Source organism: Scatophagus argus, chromosome 13 (assembly GCF_020382885.2).
Source record: "Scatophagus argus isolate fScaArg1 chromosome 13, fScaArg1.pri, whole genome shotgun sequence".
Lineage (NCBI taxonomy): Eukaryota > Metazoa > Chordata > Actinopteri > Scatophagidae > Scatophagus > Scatophagus argus.
The window spans coordinates 5,024,715-5,049,085 of record NC_058505.1 but is presented as its reverse complement, the minus strand read 5'-3'; the positions used below and the strand labels follow the sequence as shown (position 1 = coordinate 5,049,085).

The window sequence follows — 24,371 nt, the reverse complement described above, 5'->3', positions numbered from 1 at the left end:
TATAGCGACAGTAGGTCTATGACCCTGTTAATTTTTATGTTGACATTAGCACTAGCATTAGCAATAACAAAATACTCAACGTACAAGTATGATGAAACTGTACTTGACATTTTTTTGGAGTAAATGTACTGTTTCATTCCGTCATTATTTTGCACTGACGCGATTCTCACAGTGAGCGATCTTTTTTGTCGTTTTATTTTGAAAGAGATTCACCGGACATGCTCATAGATTGACGCTGCGGCGCCGAGAGGAGCTGTGATTGGGAATAGGTTGAGAAAGACTGCTTCCCCTGTCGACAGCCTCTCCGCGAGCAGGAGGACGTTTTAAACTTTTCACCTCACATTTCGCATCACTTCATCAGTCTTTTTGTCTTCTTTTAAAGCCGGCTCCGCCTCGGACCAACTTGTCATGAGCACCGCACGATAAAGCGTCGGGTTTGGAAGAGGGGAAGATGCCTCATGGATCACTCCATCACCTCCAGAGCGCCAGTTCAGGGCATCCCAAACGCCGAATAACAAAGACATGCCGAGGTTCAGCGTCAAGTGGATGGTTGCGGCGCTGCTGATTCTCGTGGTCGGCGGCGCTTTCTTCTTCTGCGAGTATCTCATCTATTTCCCGACCATCGTCAAGTGCGCCTGGCCGAGGATCAGCCATGCACGGGGCGGAGAGGGCATCGACGGATCCGCGGTCCGCGCTATGGTGCTGTCGGACACCCACCTCCTCGGAGCCGTCGGGGGGCATTGGTTTGACAAGCTGAGGCGGTAAGCAGTCCATCACTCCCCCCCACCCACCCCCCTTCGCGCCTCTCCATCCTTTCTGTTCTCCTTGCTCCACAGCAGTGATTCCTAAACACCAGCAACAAATAACGCTTGTCTTGTCGTCTCCAAACGCGCAGGGAATGGCAGATGGAGAGGGCTTTCCAGACCGCTCTGTGGCTGCTCAGGCCCGAAATCGTGTTTATTCTCGGGGATATCTTCGACGAAGGCAAGTGGAGCTCGCAGAAGGTAGCGTCGAGTTCCCCCCCCCCCCACACATTTTTTTTCTTTTCTTCTTTCTTGCTTTGTCTACACACTCACAGTGCTTGTAATGGTGATGATGATGATGGTGGTGGTGGTGGTGATGGTGTCGAAGCTTGTCAGGGATGCTTGTCAGAGAACAGTGGATGTAGAGCCGTCATCTTGTACCATCCAGGCCCGAGAGGTTGCAGGTTTGGGGAGAAAAAACAATAACAATAGCAACAACAACAACAACACTGCAGCCTGTCAACCCTCTCAGCCATCATAATTTAGGGAAAGAATAAAATCCCCTTGGAATTCTCCCACCTCCATTGCTGGATTGTCAATCACGTGAGAAAGAAGAAAGAGGAAAGAAGAGCAAAGGTTCATAAATGTGAAAAGAAAAACCGTGAGCCTGCGGGTTGTAAACGTACAAAGTGTACCATGTTCACCCGTCAGCTTCCCCCGGATTGGCATCTCTTCTGTGCTTTGTGTTCAGTGGCTTGCAAGGCGAAGGACTCAAATCTTTGAACCAACTGCACAAACAAGAAACACCGAAAACTGGTCTGCAAGTGGAGGTTGTTTACATTATAATCCGTTATAATCCACAATCCTCTAATTATTTTCTTGACTAATCGGTTTGTTGTTTTGTTTGCATGTCAGCAAACAGTGAAACGTGCAGAAGTTACCCAGGCAGGATGACATCTTGGAAATTGCAACTAACTGTTTTATGTTCACTGTCAATGAATCGGTCGGTTATTTTCTTTACTGACACAGCTGACCGCGTGTTCCACACCACGTAAGGCTGTGAACGCGACTTCCCAAACTTCACATCGCTTGTTTTGGCTGAAAAGCTGCACAAAACCCAACCGTATTCCATCTGAAATGAAGTAAAACACAGGAAAGCAGCAAGCGCTCATGTTTCAGGACTTATCGTTTTGGCTTGGTTTTGAACGATTCGTTGATTACTTAAATGCAGGATGCAAAGCTTAGATTTTGCAGAGAGACACAACTTCTTCAGGCTTCTCTTTCGTGATGAGTTGATTGATCCATAATTAGTTACAGCTAATCCCAAAGTGACGTCTTCAGGCTGTTATGTCTGACCAGCAGACCCAAAACCCAAAGGAATTCCAGTTAGTGCAAAATGATACGAAACAACAACACAAAAAGCACCCAAAGCCAGCATGTGTTTGGCGTTTTTGTAATGATAATAATAACCATATTGTAAATGAAATTTTCGTCAGTCAGTTAATTGTTTCAGCGCTAATTAAAAGTGCCGTTCAGGCGTTGTTTACAGACACGTCGTGGTGTAAACACACTGCTGATGTAATTAAAGGTCTCTTGTGTGCAGCTTTGGCCCCTGCAGGTGCAGAATTGAATCAGGAGTGTGAATCAAAGCGGTCCTGCTCAGCCGCCCTCGGAGGCTGCTGGGTGACCCTCAGAGATCCCATTATCTCTCATGAGCTTCTCAGGGGAGCTGAGTTTTATTAAAGGCCTGCTCTGGAACCAGCTTCAGCTCCTGTGTGTGTGTGTGTGTGTGTGTGTGTGTGTGTTGCTGTTGTCCCTGTCTGTCCCTGCAGCACTGGGAGGACGACGTGCGGCGCTTCCACAGGATGTTCCGACACTCCACCGACACCGAACTGGTCGTACTGGTCGGGAATCACGACATCGGCTTCCATTATGAGTAAGGCTGAGCGTCACAGCCCTGCGGGGTTATTATGTGTTCTGTCTTTGTTTGATTTTGTTTTTTGTCAGTCTTTAGTCTCAGATCCTGCATGATCAGCTACTTCTGAGGATTTGTGCCACGTCATGATAAAACAAGGACTTTGACTTCACACTTTGTCAGTTTGTGTTTCTCTTCGACTCGGGCTGTAGTCAGATACGTATCGGCTGCCAAGAAATGTCAGTATTAAAGCTGCGCCCTGTTACATTGCAGAGACAGCAAACAGAACAAAAGTACTTTGTTCACGTTGCATAACCTTTGAGGAAATATTTAACTATGAGTCAAGTACAGTACGGTACAGTACAGTAGGAACAGACTGGGCTGACTGAGGACGCTGAGGTCGGATGTGTTGTGTTTAGGAATCCGGGACAGACAAAAAACACAAAAGCTCGTCTTACAATGAACGTGGGCTCTGTGGTTTGTGCAGAGTCAATCCCACGTACAATGTTCTGCCGCTTTAGATGCCCACTAGAGCACCAAATGTGTAGTAATCCGCAGAAGGAAGTAGTCCCCCACACATTTACTGCATTCTATTTGAGTCAAAGTTTTTTGTTTTTTAGCCACAAACAGAGCAGGGAAGCTGGAAAGCATTGAGGGACGCCTTGTTGGTTTTGGTCTTTTTGTAGTATTTCTTGAGAGTTAAGAAATAAAATATAAATATGAACGCCAGCCTTATCCTCAGTTTAATCTCCACTGTCACATAAAAACAGCTCAGGAGCTGGTAAAACTGAAAGGTGAATTATTTTGATTTGCTTTAGACTCAGTATCCTTCAGTCTGAGTCACTGTTTTGCACGAACACTCGGCTTTGCGTTTCCAGTCTTTGTTCCTTGCCAGATTTACTGCCAGTTTAAACCATAAAACAAACAGAACTCACTGAGCTTCAGTGTTCCTTCTTGACCTTGGAAACAAGAGTTTGTCACACAAATCTGTAAGTCATATATTTAGTCTTGAATGAGGTCGAGTCGCCTTTCATTTTTCAGTCTGTGGTGTTTCTGGATTGGATTGCATTGTGTTGCATCCGTGTGAGCCTCACTGCTGCTCTCAGCGTCTCGGGAGGAAGAAGCAGTGAATCTAACAAAACCATCCTGCAGTTTAGCGTTTGAGGAACGCGTTGCAGAAATGTGGGATTATGCAGGCAGGCAGGCAGCAGCTCGTGTGCGGCAGGAAGTGAGATGGCACAGCTCTTACGTAACAGCGCGTGACCTGACACACTGAGCGGCGGCGTGACGAGCCTGTCGTGTCTCCCTGCAGGATGGACTGGTTCAAGCTGCAGCGCTTCGAGAAGGTCTTCAACGCCTCGTCCACCAGGGTCGTCACCAAGAAGGGAGTCAAGTGAGTGTCGGCAGCAGGCCCAGAGGTCACAGGGTTCATCCTCTGAACCGAGATCTTAGACATCTTCAAAGAGGGCTGATGAACGCACACATTTTTTATCAGGTCATTTTGTTTCTTAGTGAGTCATGGAAGCGCAGTATCTGTGCCGCGTTCTTCTTTCAGCCGAGGACGTGCACGACCTCAGTGCTGCAGTCCTGACTGTACTGAAATCACTTTGCCTCCTGTGAAGATCAGCCTGTTTAAACTTCATTCTGATATTTATCCATTCGTGTGCATTGACCTGCCTGATTTTGTGGTTGGTCCAACGACACAAGAAGGGGAAAAAAAATGGGATTTCTATTGAGGGTTGAAATATTCTCTAGAAAAATCCGGAAAACTCGAACTTTGAATGTTGTGATCCTGTGCCGTCGAGTAGCGGCGACCGGACGAAGCCCCTCGGCTGCACTGCTGGGTGTGTTTTAAGCGTGAGAGATATCACACCTGACCACACGCACCTGTTGCCACGGTTGCGTGGTCTACCTGTAAACCCACAGAGGTCAGTGCGGCCGTGCGGCTTTTTCCACCATACAAGGTTTATTCTTAAAAATATCCAACCAAATCTGCTCAAATCAACCAGAATTAAAGCGTTACAAGGCGACGTGACCCCGCAGCTCATCTGCGCCTCGTGTCACAGCGCACTGAGACTGTTCTTCCTGCGTCCGTCTCTTCAGTTTCCTGCTGGTGAACAGCGTGGCCCTGCACGGCGACGGGTGTCCCATCTGCCAGTCGGTGGAGAAGGAGCTGATCAAACTCTCCAGAGACCTCAACTGTTCTCTTCAGGTGGGAATAGAAGTCTGGGAAATCTCACACTGTCAGCAGCGCGAACACGCTTGAGCTCGGTCGCACCTGGAGCAGGTGTTTTGTGCTTGATGAAGTGAAGGAGTCAGACAGCTGACGGATCGTCTGTGTTGTCTTTTCTGCAGAACTCGCAGTCGACCAGCGGGGCGACGGACGGCTGCGAGGGCTCGAAGGTCTACCCTCCCACACCGCCCATCATGTTACAGGTAAACCGCAGGTGTGCTCTGTCTGAACGCACAAAGCTGATGAGGCTCCGCACGCGCTTCACGAGAAGCTCTGCTCAAAAGAGTTAGAACCGAGTCAGCACATCACGTCCAAAATCCAACATGTCTGCTTCCTGTGCAGAGGTGCTTTTACAAAATAAAAGCACGCACTTCTGAGAACAGGCGAATGACTCATTTGTGAGGTTGGCTGTATGCTTAGGGTCGTGTCCTGTTGGAGGATAAACCTTCACCCCAGTCTGAGGTCCAGTGCACTCTGGAGCAGGTTCTCAGCAAGGATGTCTCTGTTCATTGCTGCAGTCATCTTTCCCTCGACCCTTACTGGTCTCCCAGTTCCTGCTGCTGGAAAACATCCCCACAGTAGGAATGGTACTGGCCAGGTGATGAGCAGTGCCTGGTTTCCTCCAGACATGACGCTTGTCATTCATGCCAAAGAGTTCAATCGTTGTTACATCAGACCAGAGGATTTCGTTTCTCGTGGTCTGAGAGTCCTTCTTGAAGGCCCTTCTACGCTGATTACTCAGTTTAGTTGGGCGACCAGTTCTAGGAAGAGTCCTGTTGGTTCAAAACTACTTCCACTCATGGATTATGGAGGCCACTGTGCTCTTTAGGACCTTAAATGCAGCAGAAATCTTTCTGTTCCCTTCCCCAGATCTCAGAGGTCTACAGACAATTCCTTTGACTTCAGGGCTTGGTTTGTGCTCTGACTTATCCAGACAGGTGTGTGCCTTTCCAAACCGTGCCCAATCGACTGAATCCACCGCAGGTGGACTCAACTCACGTCGTAGCTTTGACGGATGATCAGTGGAAACAGGATGCACCTGAGCTCAGTTTTGAGTGTCATAGCAAAGGGTGCGGATACTTATGCACATGTTACATTTTTTGTTTTTCATTTTTAATAAATTTTCAACAAAATCAAGCAAAATTTGAAAGGAAAAAATGAATTTAATTCATTCTGGAATGAGACCGAAGCCGTGTGAACACTTTCCGGAGGCACTGTAAATCACAGAGATGAATGAAATGTCGTTAGAGTTGTTAGACCCCACCAACAGTGAATTAAATCAGTTTAATGGATTCCTGTAGTCTTTAGCACGTTGTTGGTCTTCACTAAACATCACACTGTAGCTTTAATAAAGAGCTGGAATGCATTTGTGTCGGGGACGGTAAGAATAAGATGATTTTTCACAGTCTTAAAGCTGCTCAACGGGGGAAAAAAAGGGGGAGAAACTGAAAGAAGTTACAGACTGAGTCTGATTTAAAACAAAGTGTCTGAACAAAATGTCGTCAGGCTGCTCATTTTGGTCGACCAACAGTCCAAAACCAGACAAAGATGTTCAATTTACAATGAGACAAACCAGATAAATGCAGAGACTCTTCACATAAGAGAAGCCTGAAGCAGCAAACAGAGACGGTAACTCTGCTGTTAAATTGATTGCTGACGATTAATTTTCAGTCAGTCAGCTAATTTATTCTTTGATTCACTGTTTTGTCTTCGGCGATCCGGTGTCATGTTTTCCCTTCTTCTTGGCTGCGTGTTTGCTGCAGTGTTTGGCCTGAACTCTCGGGATCTTTGCTGCTCAGAAACTCTTGTCAGTCTTCTCTACTGCTTTCTATTTGCACATAAAAAGAGGTGATAATGGTGGCTTCCCTGTTGTTCAGCACTACCCTCTGTACAGAGTGAGCGACGCCGGCTGCACAGGACTGGACGCTGCGCCGCCTGAAGAGCGACACCTGCTGTTCAGAGAGAAGTATGACGTGTTGTCAAAGGAGGCCTCGCAGAAGGTGAGTCCTCCTCCCCTGCAGTCTGATCACACCGACTCCCTCACCCCTCTGAAGCAGCTTCATCCTACTGAAACACAGCATGTAGAAACAGCAGACGATGATGATGATGATGATGATGATGATGTAAGCCTCTGAGGGCGGATGTGGGTTTTCTCTCCTCAGCTGCTACAGTGGTTTAAGCCCCGTCTCATCCTGAGTGGACACACCCACAGTGGATGTGAGGTTCTCCATGACAACAAGTACCCGGAAATCAGCGTGCCGTCCTTCAGCTGGAGGAACAGGAACAACCCGAGCTTCATCCTGGTGAGTGAAAAACCACATCCAGCAGGTGGTTGGTGTCAGGATGTATTGGCGCGGGTCAGTGCCTTTTGTGAGCCGTAAGAGCAGCTCTGATCGATCAATGAATCAATCGACGAGTCGATGAACGTGTGACAGGATATCCGCTCATCGTGATGGCGAGTTTCAGCTCGTCGTCTGTCTGTCCGGCCTGCGACTTAACCGTCCCAGACGGAGAAAGTGATCGAGTGCATTTACTTGATTACCGTACCTAAGTAGAATTTTAATTACTTGTACTTGAACAATTGCATTTTATACTAATTTTACTTTTCACTGGACTACATTTTGATTATTGATTCGACCGACAAATAAATTTTGTGATACTGTTATTGTCTCTATGACAGCGAAATGAGCCATCACGCATATTGAGTACTTGAATTATACTTTCATGCAAGTACTTTTGCTCTGAAAAGTAAAATACTGCACTCAGCAGCAGCAGTTTTTATCCAGCTGTCACGGACTTAACGGAGTTCAGTTTTCTGAGCACTTTGAGCACATCCTGTCCATATTGGAATCTGAACATCTACTGTAAATATAAAGCTCCAGGACAGCTACTAAACTGATGCTGTGACAGCAGTATTGAGGATTAAACAGAACCATTCATAATGTGTTTTTGAGGGCTGTGTTAACAACAGGAGCTCACCGGTTCCTTCTCTTCTTGGAGGCCCCCTGGTGGCCGACTGGGCCCCCACAGCCACCTGTGCTGACACCAACAGTGACGATCACCTCTAACCCTTTTCATTCTCCTGTTCCACCCCCACCCCCCACCGTCCTCAGGCGTCGGTGTCGCCCGGCAGCTACGCTCTGTCCAAGTGTTTCCTGCCGGAGGAGAGCACGGTGATCAGCGTTTACTGCACGGCCGGCGCCTGCCTGCTGCTGCTCTTCCTGGCTCACTGTCTGTGGATGAAGGGCCTGCTGCAGTGCCTCAGCCTCTGCCTGCTGGGGAAGCACAAGTCTCTGTGAACTGCATTACCCAGAGTGCACCATGGAGCAGAAATACTTGTTAAATACTTGATGTGAGGACGCGCAAACGTTCCTCCTCAGGACGGGTCCAAAATCTGTTCGTCGGTTTGTTTGTCCAAACTGTCCTGCAGCACTGTGAAGGTCATGAATGTATATTTTAATTGTCTTTGAAAAGGGACTTTGGAAGTTTTATTTCTGCTGGCGGTGACGGTGGTGTTTGTTTTACCCTCCCTGGGAGCGCCGGAGGGGCGGGTGGAGCCGATCGCCATGTGAAAATTAAGCGTGAAGTGACTGAATTGTTGAATTATTTTAAAGTGCACACACGTGGCATTAAGTGAGACAAATCAAACAGGTACATATGTAAATAGTAACTGATTTGAGGTGAAGTCAGGTGGTGGTTCTTGTCTTTTCACTCTGATGTTAAACTGATCATCTGTTTGTTCCTGTCGTTGACGTCCGATGCTCCATCCGGGTTTTCTCGTTTTTATGACGCGTATCTGAATAAGCTGAACATATTTATTTCTGACTTTCTGTGCCAAATGTTTGTGAGGGGTTTTTTTTTGCCAAAATTGTCAAAATGTTTCTGACAAAGTGTACATAATAAATCAGAATCTCAAGGTCCGTTTCAGAGAGTTCAGGTTGATGTGCACTGAGGCTCAGAGTCTCCATCCAAACCTGCAAACCGGCAGCAGAGGACACAACATGGCAGTAATATAAAGACGTCTGCAGCTAATAATTTTTGCTGTTTTGTTTTGTCCAAAAGCAAAAACGTCCTTATGAATGAGTCCTTGATGAATCAAATGACTGCTTTAGCTTCTCAGAAAACGCGGCTGTTATTTATTTGTATGAAACAACATTGATGTCCCTGCTGTGGACATTCATAAGGATTCGTGTCAAAGGCACTACAGTCTACAGTTATCACGTAATATAACACAATTTAGCTGTTTTTTAAAAATATAATCCATTGTGGGTTTTTTGTTTTAAATCAGGCCTCGAACACGTTTTTGTTCCATAATTTGTGTCCTTGACCCCCTCCGTTAGCTTCACTGCACCGAAACCACACCGTGGTCTGCAGGGACGTCAGTGATCCCTGAGCCGAGGTCTGATCAGGGAGCAGCTCCTTTCAATCGGGAAAAACCAGATTCAGCTCATCGCGAAACATCAGGACACCCAGACAGGCCTTTCGCACAGGAGACAGGACACAGTAGGAAAAGCGCATGTGCAAACAACGACACGAAAGACGGACCAATTCCATTTCGCTGCTTCAGTTCCAGGCTCCTGACTCGCAGGCCTTTCATATGGTCGCTACCCGCCGCTCTTTTCCAACTATGGCAAGTTCAAATGTCTGCTGTGAGAAAGGAGTGTATTTACACCAAACCCCACCACGACTCACACACACACACACACACACACACACACTGTGGGAACAAATCTGGACACAAGTGGACACCAAGATGGAAATAAAGCAAAGTCCTCTAATGTGCCTCTTTATTTAAAGAAAATAAAAATGTCATTTAATCATCCTCCCAGGCCAAACAAGGTTTTTGCACCTCCAGTCAGTTCACTCTCTTTCAAGGATAAACGTGTACTGTAGCAGAAGAAAAGGCTGATGCTGTTTGTACAAGGAGAAGAGCTTGTCTTGTCGGGTGCTGCTCACACATTCATAGTGCCTGTGCCATCTTGTATGGCTCCAAAGGACCAAAGAATCACTAATATTGCACGCTCTCATTTATTCATCTCCATTCTAAACATGCTTTCCTATGTGTGTATGTATACATATTTACCGTATACATACATAGGTATGTACACCTAGGCACACACATAATTAAACATGTATAATTGTACATATATATTTATATAGACCTATAAATTTACATGTACATACATTTATAAAATTTTACACACAACGCACGCTCGCCCTCTCTCGCACGCGCACACACACACGCACGCACGCACACACACTGCGTCTGTGAGTCTATGTTTGTTTTATGTACACATGCGCACAGGCACGCACATCGGTACAGATCTCAGACACACTTCATATCGAAAAAAAACCAAAAACAAACAAACAAAAAAAAACGTTGGTTCCTATTAAAACAACACCAGGTTGCAATTTGGACACTTTTCAATGGATTTCCAATGTTTGTTTAAAGCTGTGAAATTCAAAATAAAAGTAAAAGTAAAAAGGAGGAAAAAAATAAAACCAACAAAAACAAAAAGAAAGAAAGAAAAAAAAGGCATGGCGCTGCAACATCTGGTCTTCACTGCAGGTAAGTGGTTAATTTGCATAATGTATACAGGTTTTTAGGATTTTTTCCCTATTTTTTATTTTTTACTAAACAGCATTTCCTCTTTTTTTTTTTATAAACCAGAAAAAACTAAACTCTACAGAGAAAGTCCCCTACCCGCAGTCTTCCGCTGCTGATAGAGATTGACATCAAGCTGTACAGCGCAGTCGAAAACATACTTACATCTGAGCTCATTTACAGGTACAGCCATAATCAAGGCACAAAGATCTACAAGTAGATTTGTTTTTCTTTCAATTAAGTTGTACAAAATAATATTACATTTTACAGTCTGTACAGGATAATTCAACCTTGCACAGTGTACAAGTTAACAAAAAAACAGAACCAAAAATAACCAAGAAAAAAAAAAGAGAACAATACTTTTTTTTCTCTCCCCTCCCTCCCCTCACCCTCACCCTCACCCTCCCCTCCCCTCCCATCAGTATCTCTAAGCTAAAAGGATGGTTTGTGTGGGGAAAAAAAGGAGGCAGGTCCGAGTCCGTGGAGGCAGCAGGTCTAAGGTGCAGAGAGCTCAGTCCCTTTTCCTTCATTTTTAAAATCCTTCGTCGTGTCTTCGTGTATTTCCTGCCCCCCTCTTCCCACTTTAATCTTTTCGCTCCACACGTCTCTCGGCTGCTCGGCAAGCTAACATCGTGACAGGGTAATAAATATTGTGATGCTACATTGTGTGTATGCTTCCTCTGGAGAAAAAAAAACAACAAACAAACAAAACAAAAAAAAAAAACCGACAACAACAACAACAACAAAAAAGAAAGTTATTAAGGAACCTGATGCAAAGTGCATTTATCTCTTCATCCGCCCGCTTCCCTCCCCCTCCGTCCACTCCTCCGTCTGCGGGGACGTCGCCGTCCGGTCGTCTGCCACGCGGAGAGGAGGAGCAGGTCAAAGGAGGCGACGGGGTTTAAAGAAAAGAAAAGAAAAGAAAAAAGAAAGACAGAAAGAAAAGGGGCGCAAAAGGTCATGGTGGTGATGCCAGCTTTAACCGGCACATGACACACAAACATAAACACACACACACATGCACTCACTCGCATGGTATTCCTCCTCTTCATCACACACACACACACACACACACACACACACTGCCTCTACACTGAGGTCCTGTAGGTGTGTTTTATGCATCCACACCCACCAGTCCAGGTCCAATGACAAAGCCGAAAAACAGAAGGACACAAAGGGGCAAAAAAAAAGGAGGTAGCCCAAGGCTTAGTGGAATGACAAAAATCAAGGCATTCAAAAGGAAGGATTAAAAGAAAAAACAAAAATAAAACAAGCGGCACGCAAAAAAAAAAAACTTTATTCCCCAACCTTCCTTTCACGTCGGTGAAATGGGGATGAATCTCAGAGAGAGAGAGAGAGAGAGAGAGAGAGAGAGAGGAAAGACGTACAAAAAGCTAAAAGTTAAGAAGAGGAAGAGTATTTGACACACTTCAGTAGTACTTCATAGTCCTCGACAGGAGGGGTGGTCAGGGTTTCTTTTGGGGGGGTGGGTGGGCTGGGGGTGGTAAGGGGTGAGGAGGAGGTGGAGGAGGAGGAAGAAGAAGAAGGGCTCGTCAAGGATGCAGAATGGTGGAGGAAAAAATAACAAAACAAAAACAAAACAAAAAAAAAAAACGCAGAAGGCTGACGGAGGCCGTCTCCCATCACAAGAGTTCGTACTGCCGCAGGTGCATTCTCTGGATGATGTCCCGGCAGTCGTTGAACACCCGCCGGATGTTCTCTGTGTCCACGGCGCAGGTGAAGTGGGGGTAGCAGTAGTGCCTCCCGTCGCCACTCGCAGTGCTGATCCGCTGAGGGAGGGGGGGGCGGGGGACGGGGGACAGGGGACAGACATGAGAGGGATGGAACTGGTTCTGATTGCGGGTTTAAAGTCTTGAATCTGAACCCTGAAACTACTTCCAAGTCGTCCCTGAATTCCTCCGGTCTTCAGGTGTGCTGCTCTGTCATTCCTGACCTTTGACCTTCTGCGTAAGCATCGCATCATTTTAAGTATCAAATCTGAGCACTTCCTGTCTCCCTGACCACATCCCGTCTTCACGTGGCTTCAGCTCCGGGCTGTCTGACAAACCGGCTCTCATTTACCATCAGGGGCTTTGACGGAGCAGCTGCGCATCGTCAGACCAGAACGCGGTTTCACTTTGAACACACTGAAAACTTAAACTTCCTGTATGAAGTTTTCCTCGTTTTAGGCTTTCCTCATGTTCTTAACACGAGCAGATGACTTAAAATAAAGCTTAATCTGCCTTGATTTTATGATGTTATTCCCTCGTGGTTGTATTTATTTTTAGTAGAATTCCTGTTAAAAATACGCAATATTTAAATGCCAACCAGACAGAATCACTTAATGCTCCTCATCCTTACAGAGCTGAGCTGGTGGACCGTATGTTCACTTTGTCTGCACTGATAATCTGTTTGTTTTAGCACAAAATGCATTCATGCAAAAGTCCCAGCATCCTGCAGGTTCTTTTCCAAGGAATGAAGAGCAGATTTGGGCAAAAATTCACAGTTTTCAACCCTCCTGCTGTCCATACTAGAGACTCACAGATTCTAACAGAGTTAAAGAAGCTAACGACTTTCGTATTTCGGTATTTCAGAAACGGCTAAATTAAAAGTAACAACGCTAGGTGAGTGTCAAAGTTTACTCTTGACTGCTGCGGAGGAAGGCTGCCAGAAAGCTCCAGAAAAATGCAGTAAGCGGACCTTGAGTCAAAATTACTTTGTCGGATTCGTGTACTGCTTGTTTACTTCTACTTCATTCAGCAACGTGAGCGGGCGTTAAAAGCTTCAGGAGCTCATCTGCAGACGACTTGTCCTCGTGAGAAAATGTGTTGTATCAGAAGTGTTTCTATCAAGCTCAAAGCAACACAAAGCACACAGCTGGCGTTAGCAGAGCTCTGAATAACAGCACACGGCCGCTCGTGGCTGGACATTCATTAACCGCAGCGCACTTCAAACGGGCGAGCAGTGATGCACTTACAAGAAACTCGTCTCGGATGAAGAACTTAGCTCTCGTCACTCTCGGGTCCTCACCGGGTTCAGGAGTTGCTAAAAGAAGAACAGCAGATCCACAGTCAACACCAACTGACGTAACGAGGTGCTGCATGAGTACTGCATAGGTGCTTTGGGTGTGTCGGCGGGGCACAAACCTTCATTTGGTATGGTGTAACGAGCGTATTCGGGGAAGTAGTCTTCAATTTTGGATTTTCCAGCTAATACTTTGTCAGCCAGCATGTCCTGCTTGTTCAGGAATAATATGACCGATATAGTGCGTAACCATCTGAAAAACAAGTCGACAAACGACAAACAGCGTTAAGCTGAGTTTTCTCACGCGTACAAACACACGAGAAGAGAAACAAGAAGTGAGGTTTGCATTTCAGCTCTCGGGACTGACTTGAATTAAGCTGCTCAGAGAATTCAGAGAAACCTGATGAACCTTTGTTGGCCTTTTTGGAAGTAAAACAATTAAGACTCCTTTTACTTCATTTGCTCAAATGAGGTTCATCTATCATTTCCAAAGCAGGAATAAACAGGTGTATTTAAAGGGAAATTCCGGATCAACTTGATGACTGACGCTACATATTTTCCTTCAACAGATGCAGGGATTTTCAAACGACTACTTTCTTTCTTTATTTTTGGTTGGACTCAAAATGACTGAAGGAGGTTTGCACTTCGTGCTACAATCAACTCCTTTCTGCCCGAGTTCTCAAATCTCTGCAGAAGCACCCAGGATGACAAGGATCTCCTTTTAAGTATGTTCAGTTCAAGCTCATAAACCACCATTTCACTTCGGTGAACTCGCATTCTTGATTTGAATACGGGGACCGCAGCGAACCAGACGTGTGCCTCCAGAGGACAGGAATCAGTTAATGTTCGGCACGTTTCTGACTTACCTGTTGTTCCAAATACTGCGGAAGAGGTCCAGGGCTTCCCGTAGCCTGTTGGTGTTGTTGTCTTCCCTTATTACCATGTTGTAGCTGCTGCTGGCCACCACGAAGATGATAGCAGTGACGTCTGGAAGAAGAGGAGAGGAACTACATCAGGACAGCTCACACACACACACACACGTGTAGGAGTCACCCAAGAAAAGAAAAAACAAAAGAGGTGACGTGATGTTGAAGCTGGCAGAAAATACTTTAGGACAGACAGGATGTGACAGGAGGGGGACGTGCTGTCGGTCGAGGACGTGCAAGTGAACGAGAACAAAAAGGCTGAAAGTCTCACCGTTAAAGCACTGGATCCATTTTCTCCTTTCATCTCTCTGGCCTCCAACATCAAACATGCTACGGAAGAGACGAGATACCGGGTCAGACTCTGACACAACAACACACTCGCCGCCGCCCTCTTTAATCAAAGGGTTCAGATCTCTAGTGGGACGTCAGGTACGTACTGTGCCGCAGTTGGCCGACCTGAGAGCATTTACAGGCCACTTTTATTCTGACGACTGTTCGTGTAAAGACAATCGTCACAAAAGATTTTGCTGTCGTGAGCTGATTCTGCACCTGATCTGAGGTCTGCTGCGCAAAGAGTGACCACCGGAGGAATACATAATCTTAGAAGCAGCATACGTGCACATGCTCAGCACCACGCGTGACCCTGGCTGGCTGTTTGGAAGTCATCAAAGCCGAATGGTGAAGACTGCACACCCAAAGGGAAGTCACGTAGCAGAGCTTTTATATCAGTCACTCAGGATGATATAATTTGATACAAAGGCCCGGTTCAGATGGTAGAATAAGTCTGTTGTGTCTGCGACGAAGGAACTGGGTCATCTCATCTGACATCATCGCAGCGGTTATGAAACGTTTACTCTAACTTTTGCTGGCTGCTCTTGTAACTGCAGCCGATTGTTCGGTAAGTTTCAGCAGGCTCAGACATCACGCCGGCCCACCGCAGAGGATTCATTTCACATTTTAGGCATTTTGATGACGTTCTTTTCCACCAAAGCTTCCGGCCGCCCAGCAAGGTTGGGGTTTCAGTGTTTTGGCCAAGGACACATTTCTGTTACGAGATACAAACTTATGACATTTCAGGCTCTTAACACAAGGCCAAGGTAAATTTAGCAATAACAGCCGAGGGGGCAGATGTTTTAATAAGCGTGTCTCCTAAAAAATGTTTGGCAGCGAATCGTTCCCAGAAACTGGAGGAACCATGTGGGGAGACTTCTTTTCAGGAATGGGTGACAGACTTAGCAGTTACGCATCCAGTTTGGTTTTATTTTTATCGATTTTGGAAACACACACAAGCTCTGAACAAAGAATTAAGTGTGATTTGCTTTAACTTTCGGGGAATTAACAGCATGAATGAAGCACATCTTTGACTCAGCTGAAAGTCTGGAAAACATGTTACCAAATAAAGACTGAACTATTAATGAAGAAGTATACCAGCAAAGGTGGGGGTCGGGTCTCCATCGTGTATGAAAGCTGAGAAGACTTACTGAAAGTTCACTTTGTCTACTTGGAACCTCGTCTCGAAAATCCCTGAAGTTAACACTCGGCAGCGTAGCAGGTCCTGCAAAACATGGACCGATTCAGTAAAACTGATCGAAAAAATTCATGATAAGCAAGATTTTGGAAGATGATTTAGAAAGTGTAAAGTGTGCACATTAAAGTCAGGACTGACCTGGTCTGTTGGTGTGTAGTCATTCTGTCTTACGGAGTCAATTCTGTCCAGGAAACTGCAAAGAGAGACACAGAACAGTTTTAGATTTTACACTGAAGTCCTCTTTTCTGCAGGCTGTAGGGACATGGACTTTACAACATGAAACATAAAAACAAAGTAAGAAAAAAATAAATTAAAAACAGAGTCCAAAAATCATGGTTTTAAGGGTAATTTTATAAACTGCAATGCAAAAGAGAGCTCATCTCACAGAGAATCCCAAGGCCAAACACAATTTTATCTTTTAATTTGAGCATCTGTTAAGTGAAATCTTCAAATCTGATCACAAGTCGCAGGTACATCATTCATTAAGCCCATCTCTTGAGCTACGTCAGCTTGAATAGTTATTTTTACGTTCTCGTGAGCTACACAGGATGAGGCGGCCGCCATGTCTGACTCCCTGTAAAGGCTGGTGTTAAGGCAGCTGGCTGCCACAAGAGGGCAGGGCTGCTCAGTCTGGGCTATTTTGGTCTGTCTCTAGCCAGAGTGATTACATAAGGCAGTTATTGTGGAGGTTAGACAGCTTGCTGTTGCCGTCTCTTCACCGCTGAGAGAGCATGTGCAGCAGCGGCGGCGGTGGCGGCGGCAGCAGCAGCAGCAGCTGGGCCTCTGCACGCCCAGGACACTGAGGCAGGGGACACATGGTCACAAAGACCCCTGGATGGTCTGCGCTGCTCAACTGCTCAACTCGAGCAATGCTGGTCAACGATCGAAAATGTGTATCACCTTAAAAAGAAAAGGTCCTGCTGTGAAAGAAACACTAATACTAAAGCTTTAAAGCTAGACAAGTATATTTAAAATTAAAATGTCTGTTAAAATAGTAGTAATATAAATACGTTAGCCAGCACGAAAGGCAAATGTCGCTCCCTCAAAGAATATTTTATCATCGAGTTTGTTGTTGTTAATTGTTTCACACATCAAACTATGAAGCAGTTTGACAGTCGTTTCCTTCCTTTTTTTAAGCACAAATGCCCAAAATGTGATGCTTTCAGAATCTCAAATGTGAGAAGTCACTGTTTCTCTTTGTCTTAAAACTATAAAAAAGCGATCATCTTTGGGTTCTGTACTGCTGGTGGGACAAATCAAGCTATTTAAATGTGTCACTATCAGTAACTGCGATGTTTGTTATATAAACCAAACAATCAAGAAAATAATCTGTGGTTACTCAATTATTCCTAAATGAAATCAAAATCACTAATCAGTACTCAAGAGTAGTCAACAACACTGTAAATGAAACATAAACTACACCAGAGCGAACGGTACGAGGTGTATTTTCCTCTGACGGCACAGGAGATAAAAGGTGCATCAGGTACAGGAGCTCCCAGCCTGAAGCTGAAGCTGCTGAGTGAATCCTGTATGTAGGACACAGATGTGGACCAAACAGCCCGTCTCACCATCCGTCATTTTCCACCCAAACCGTCCGTAGCTTCAGGATGTCACAAGACGAGTCAACGCGGCTTCGGCATACGAGAAAACCTGACGGGCGTAAGACTAACAGTCGGGGTTTCTGTACGCTTTCAGCCAGGGATGGTTTGTCAGTTCATTTTCGATTCAAGCCTAAAAGTAGCACACCTAACACGCCCATGTCGAACTAAACAGCCGAGGATGAATGCCCTATTATGAACCATTAGGTAACAGAGACGCCGCTCATGTGCTCTGACAACAATGTTTTCATCACAGCGACTTTATTTCTGCCTAACGCAGTCCACAGAAAAGGAGAAGTGAGGCTGTTTCTCAGAGAGGACTCGACTTTCTCACACAGAGTTCGCATACAGTCGATGCATCTGCTGCATCAGAGACACAACATGGAGGAGAGGAGGGCGACTCGTGTTCAAGACGAGATAACGCGCACGTTTAGACATTACGTTAAGAAAAACATCATCTCCCTCTGCAGCTGAATACTACGACACTGATCTAATCCATTAATTACTTTCATCAACGTATTGATCAACTACCTGATTCTCAAAATGTCACATATGCACACCACAGCCGACCACAGTCTTGAGTGACATCTAGAAATTATTATTATTATTTATTATTTTAGTGCACACTACACTGTATACTAATTAACCAGACGAGTTGTGGGTGCCAAGTCATCACCTCAGCCCGATCAGAGATCAAATCCATTGCGAAAAACTCCCACAATTCTTTTCTGGCTCAGTCCAAACCTTTAACCTTTAACTTACAACTCGACCTTTGGACGGTTGTTACTTTGGCAAAGCTGAACTGCTAGACCTTTTAGACCTGAGACTTGGCCTGAACTTCACCCTCTCTGACGACTTTGAGCACCTGAGCCTGAAACTTAAAAGACGGAGCAAAGCCTCCAGTCGCACCGCAGAGTCAGTGTTTTGATAACAAGTGCTCATATTATCTTTAAGACAATACTCGAGAACCCTCATCACAGATGCTCGGCAAAGTTTGGCTTTCACCTCTCAGACTGTTTCACGTGAATAACATTAAGAGGCCTGAAGTGGTAAAACCGTGTGATGTTTCACAGGAAAGAAGCAGGGATTAGAGAAATGTTATGTCCACGTGAGAACCGAGTTGTTTGCTTATTTCACACCCAGGCAATAATTTCATTTCATTAGCCACTAGACTGACTAGCAACTCCTGGAACTATTTCCACTGATTATCAAAAGCAGTAATAATTACAGACAGCTGGTGGTGCCCAAGAAAAGACGCAATGGATGGACAAAACACGAAGAACATGACCTGAAGGAGATGTAAACAAAACAAAATGGTTTTCCAAAACAACTCTTGATGCTTGACAAAAGGTGTGATGTCAGTAACATGAGTGAATTAGGGCTCCATTTTGATTGACATTTTTTGTCTAATGAATAAACCAAAATCCAAAAATAATGCTGAACGCCCATCGACTTATGGAAAGTCGGCTCAGCAGCGTGCACACATGAAGTGTCTCAAGTCAGACAACAAGTCGGCTCAAGAGCCACATCGAACAAATCACACAGTTAAGCTCGTCTATTTGACAATTAATCTATTTGACGAAAATAACCAGCAAACTTACTGAGCTGCACTTGAAGCCGAGTATCTCTCTCTCACACACACACACACACACACACCTCTGAGCAGACACAGACATTTACTCACACACTAAAACATAGGCAAAAACCTCCAGCTTTTGCGCCATCACTGCAACAGTGTGGGAGTATTTTTAGTCAGCCTCGCTTGCAGAAACTTAGCAAGGTTATAATTACTGAGCGCTTTCTGACTGCCATGTGACAGAAGTACTATTGGTAGAGCACTGGAGAGCCAAATATAGTCCTCGTACCCAGCGAGAGAAAAAAAAAGAAAGAAAGAAAGAAAAAGAACAAGGGTTCCAGATCCAGGTAAAAAGGCGAAAAAAGATAACATTGATTACCGAGTGGCCGTCCAGATAATGCCTTATCAGGAGGTTTGGGTGCAGTTTCAGTGACTACGACAAACAGACGAGCCGCGTTTCAGGGTGCAGGGAAATCTGTGGCTGGCGTTAGTTTCTTCAATTTCCTCCCAGAACTGTCCTCTACCGGCATCACAGCGTGTGATCACGGTCACATGCGATGTGGTCATTTTGTCAGATTTGTGGACTTGAGGGATAAAAGGCCGGCAGTTTTTTTGTCTCGGTGTGTGTGTGTGTGTGTGTGGCACATTTGATGATTTATTATTTGTTTTGGATTTTTGTGCTTTCTTTGCCCCCTGCCCCCAACTTCAAAGTCTCTCCAAAACCATCAAACCACATAAATGCAGCTGTGATTTCTCATTTATCTTTTCACCTCCCCCCCCACTTCTATAAAAAGGCCTCGTATGATTCCATGACAGTTTGTCTCTAATTGGCAGGTTGAATGAAAAAAAAAAACCCAAAAAACAAAAAACTTCACTACTATCTTGTCTATTATAGTCCCTCTCATTCTGTCTGCAGGGCTGGGTTGTCTCTGTATTTAGCCAAAACACGTTGTACTCGTCTTGCGGGCCAGTCTGTGTTGCTATGTATAGGCTTTCTTGTGGACAGTATCACTTGACTAGACCTCGTCTTTCTGTGTTGTTGGCCTCATCTTTCTAGAAAACACAGACACAAGCATGAATCCACACACACACACACACACAGCCAGAACCTCACACACCAATATGATGAGGGACAATAGCTGCAGGAGGAGGGGGGGGCTCAGACTTCAGCCCCCACGTGGTCCAGGTCACATGTTGCTGCCCACTGAACAGCAAAGGGGGGTAGCGGGAAGATGGTGGTAGTAGTGGAGAGGCGGGGGGGCATTAAAAGGCTTCATACCAGGGCTCAGGGACATGGGTCACCCAGCTCCACGGGGGCTTCTACCTGAACCGGAGCACTGACACTAGCTCTCTCATAGCAATAGGTTGCTTTCAGAGAGCCACAACAAACAAACAAACAAACAAACAAACATGTCTAAATACAAGGAAAGCTATGAAAAGAATAAAACAGCCAACTCACAAAAGCACCGTTTTTACTTAAACATTCAAATGTGAGCCAGCACGAAGTGTATGCATCGAGACAGCACATGTCCAAACACAAAGGGCTGATTATGATTACGTACAAAAAGAACAAAGACACTGAGGAGTTGCAGCAACGCTTGAATAAAGCCTGGAAAAAAAAGTGGCCCTCCACCAGACAGGCAACCATCCCACGAACTAACAGCGCCCGGCCTCATGTGCTCATTTGATAATTGGGTTGACTTTTTACAAATAGTGGACCATCTTTAATTAGCAGTGCAGAAGATCCGATCAATAGTTTCCATATTTTGAGCCGCCCAGGCCGGCATAATGGACTTTCACTTCAGTCTCCAACTGACGGGTGACAGCACTTTAAAACTCACTGCTGGGCAGGGCAGCAGCAACAGAGCTGGTGAAGCTTCATTTAGATGTTTTGTTTTGTTTTTAAATTTATTTTAGGGACTCTGTGTATGTTTATTATCTACATATGTGTGCTATTTCTTTACTGTAGCTTTGTTGTGTCTTATGTTCATTTTGTCAGAGCAATTTAAAGTAACGAAACATGATGTTACTTTGAAATTAACAGCTCACAACAACAAAGGATCTCTGGAAAGCGCAAAAGCGGTAAGATGACAGTAACCGCACTGAATAAACACTGAAACTAAAGATACAGATTTCAAACCACCAAAACAAACCGGGTCACCATTTTAAATGCCGCACTTACAGCTGAAACTAACAATATTTTATTAATCATCTCTTATATACAAAATATCCGAAAATCATAACCAGATTTACGAAAGGATACGCAAGATGCAAATTATCACACTGGACAAGCTGGAAACAGAATATTTGATGTTTTGATTGAAATATGACTGAGACAATCAAAGTGGTTACTGATTAATTTTCTGTTAATAAGTGCCCAATTATTTTAGCACTGTTTGGAAGTCAGACTGCTGTCCGGCATCATAACGAAACGCGCCGCACCGACACGGCTCGTCACATCACGCAGACTGTCAGACGGCCTGAGCTGGCGCAGCACACACGGCCATGTGCAGCGGGACAAAGTGAAGGTGGAGCTGTGCAGGATCCTGGTCACCTGGTGGAAAGATCTGAGCCCGGGGGTTCAACTCATCCATCCAAACAGGAACAGTGTGCAAGTTTGGGAGATGGATCTGAAACTAGACAAATCCATCAACGGCTCAGTGGGTACTTCCTAAATATAGGAGCAGGAACGGAGACACTCCTGAAAGTCAAACCAAATCTTGTGTAAACAAAAGTGCCTGCTTTATCTCAAGGCCTCCAATTCGCCTTCCAGAGCCGCATCAAGTCACAGTTTTGAAAGGTGTTGTATAAAAATGTAAAATACATTGTAATGCCCTTTTGTCTCTGCTCAGTGTCTACGTGGACCATTACATTACCTCTGCTTAAAATAGACTCAGCCCCCAATTTCAAGCTACAGTCGAAACACGGGGACTCTGTCAGGCCTGAACCGTGTCCCATGTGGAGCTCCCAACTGCAGTTCTCACAGAGAAATTGACTTATGGGTTTCTCTAAATAATATTGAGGCTGAACATCAATACACTATCTGTCAGCTGCTGAATTAGTCTGCACCAAAAATAGAAAACCAAGTAAAAATAGTCTAATCAACAGTATTGAGCAGGTTTCAATCCTCTCGCTCGTAAACAACCACAGCCTGCATGTCAAATTAGTTGTTCCGCTTGCAAGTCAACCGGTGACCCAGTGAAAATGAGCTTTTCCTCTTTTCCCCTAATCAAAAGTCAATAACCAGTGAACAAAAATCAGACAGGGGAGTCTACAGTATCAGCACAGATTGCATAAGCCTCGGCAGAGTCGTGCTGAATGAACCGGGCGGTGATTAGAAATTACCCAAATCCACACAGGAGGAAATAAATTCTCCATAAAAAAAGGCTAGTTAATATCCTTTTCGATTCCTATTTTAAGACTGTAAACACTCAGATCCTGTGGATGAAATTCAGCCAGAACTCGAGCAATCAAGGCCCGTGTGCTGTTTGTGTAGTTTGCAAACAGGCCTCTGGGTGGCATCCCTTCGCTCCTGCTGCACGCAGCCTCTCTTCCACACTGACCCTGCCTGCTTTTAGCAGCTGGGTTCCCATGGCAACCCCAGTCGGTCCATACCACTCCTCTCTCCCTCTCTCTCTCTCCCTGTCTCTTCCTAAGCCAGGCCACACATGTATCCTTCCATTCCCAGACTCTCCCATACATCAAGCAAAGCAGAGCTGTGCTCTGTGCTAGCTTTCTACATTGCATGTGTGTCACTGTGTGTGTGTGTCTGTCTGTCTGTCTTTGGTAGGAGGGCACAGCAAATGTAGGCTTATGAAGACAGATTATTTTAGAGCGCCACCGTCTCAAGCACACAACCAAAAATAAGTCACATTTTCAGTTAAGGAGAGGAGAACGCAATGTGGAGGCTGTTGTACGTAAAGAGACAAAAAAAAAAATCTGAGTTCTGTTACAACCTGACGAATGCAGAGTCGGTTGTGAAAGATTAGAAGCGCAGGGTTATGTGAGTTGAGGAATGACCCGCGGGGATAATTGATAAGGATGTTACAAGTCATGGAGCAGTCAATAGGAGTCCCGTGAGACGCGACTGGCTTTGATAACGCACACCGGAAAACAACGTTTTATGGCCAAGTGGTAACTACAAACTGTGCTGATGTTGGGACGGCTTTGTAACAACCGTCCACAGAGACGGCGACACATCCTCCACCGCCCCAATAAAACAAAACAAAACAAAAAAAAAAATCACATGGGCTTAATGTATACTGACATGCAGCTAATCAATAAATAAGCAAGTTAGCTTCTTCTGTCATTTGTGTTATAGCAGCAGATCAGGATGGATTTGGACTGATCTGATGTGTACAGAGCAAAGTAACCCACACGGTTACAACAGATTATTCCAGTCATCCCTTGTTTAAAACATAAAAATGGTTAATTTGATATACAGCAAAATTCGATCCTGAACTAATAAAATCCACTGACATAAAACTCTCCATCACTTCACTCCACTTATACACAAGATATGAAAAGCCTAATGTCTAATGCAACAACATTAATGGAATCCAATGACAGCACAACTAGCCAATTTTAATTAATATTTTTCAGTTAAAGCAAACTCCCTTATTTCATACCATCTCAACCTCTTACTGCACAAACCATAAATTCCTTGATTTGTCTGACCATCACTCAGTAAGTTTACAAATATAATTTACAAACACACAAATCAAAGAAAAGCACCAAATATGTATAATCTAGAAGATTAAAATAACCTGTTAGTTATCAAAAAAGAGCACATTAATTTTCTGTTGATCGACCAATCAATTCATTGACTTGTTTTAGCTTGAGTTTCTGGTGTTTATGCTCCAGCACACACAGAAAGATGAGTTAGCGGGTAACATTCACAAAGGAAGGTGTAAGTACATTACGCCTTTGTTTTAACGTGTGGCAGCTGTAGAAACACATCAGGTGTGGACTGGAATTAAATTTCTAAATAAATATTGCTTTAGAGCTCCAAAGGAGTCACAAATGCACACGAAGAGGAACGGGATGTTCCAGTGACATAGCTTATCCTCTTGTCAGGACACTGTAAGATGGCTCCCTTGTCTGTGTGGAGAAACTCCAGAATCTCAGGTTAAGAGTACCTACAACAATAAATCATCTGACCAAACCGCCAAACCATGTGGCTTGTGCTGGAGCCAAATGTTTACTTAAGTTAGCCTCCAAACT

The 24,371-nt window shown here is 44.9% G+C and overlaps 2 protein-coding genes across 5 annotated transcripts in view; one reads left to right on the top strand and one right to left on the bottom strand.

The window, feature by feature from the left end:
• The window catches only part of LOC124069012 (guanine nucleotide-binding protein G(olf) subunit alpha), a 53,707-nt gene that overhangs the window by 2,141 nt on the left and 27,195 nt on the right, over positions 1–24,371 (bottom strand). For 2 of the 4 annotated variants that reach the window (XM_046407695.1, XM_046407697.1), the window contains exons 6-12: positions 16,113–16,167; positions 15,928–16,001; positions 14,718–14,776; positions 14,387–14,507; positions 13,643–13,773; positions 13,474–13,541; positions 9,646–12,286 (exon numbers count right to left, since the gene is read on the bottom strand). In XM_046407695.1, the coding sequence (XP_046263651.1) occupies positions 12,140–12,286; positions 13,474–13,541; positions 13,643–13,773; positions 14,387–14,507; positions 14,718–14,776; positions 15,928–16,001; positions 16,113–16,167 (655 nt within the window). In that variant the 3' untranslated portion in view covers positions 9,646–12,139. Of the gene's footprint in view, positions 1–9,645; positions 12,287–13,473; positions 13,542–13,642; positions 13,774–14,386; positions 14,508–14,717; positions 14,777–15,927; positions 16,002–16,112; positions 16,168–24,371 lie in introns of those variants that run through there. The other 2 variants (XM_046407693.1, XM_046407696.1) reach the window with 1 other exon arrangement.
• On the top strand, positions 174–8,813 carry mppe1 (metallophosphoesterase 1). Its single transcript, XM_046407698.1, has 9 exons — positions 174–761; positions 896–1,004; positions 2,576–2,679; positions 3,971–4,051; positions 4,762–4,870; positions 5,014–5,094; positions 6,769–6,891; positions 7,054–7,194; positions 8,005–8,813. Exons 1-9 carry the CDS (start codon positions 523–525, stop codon positions 8,188–8,190), a joined length of 1,173 nt encoding a protein of 390 aa, XP_046263654.1. The 5' UTR covers positions 174–522; the 3' UTR covers positions 8,191–8,813.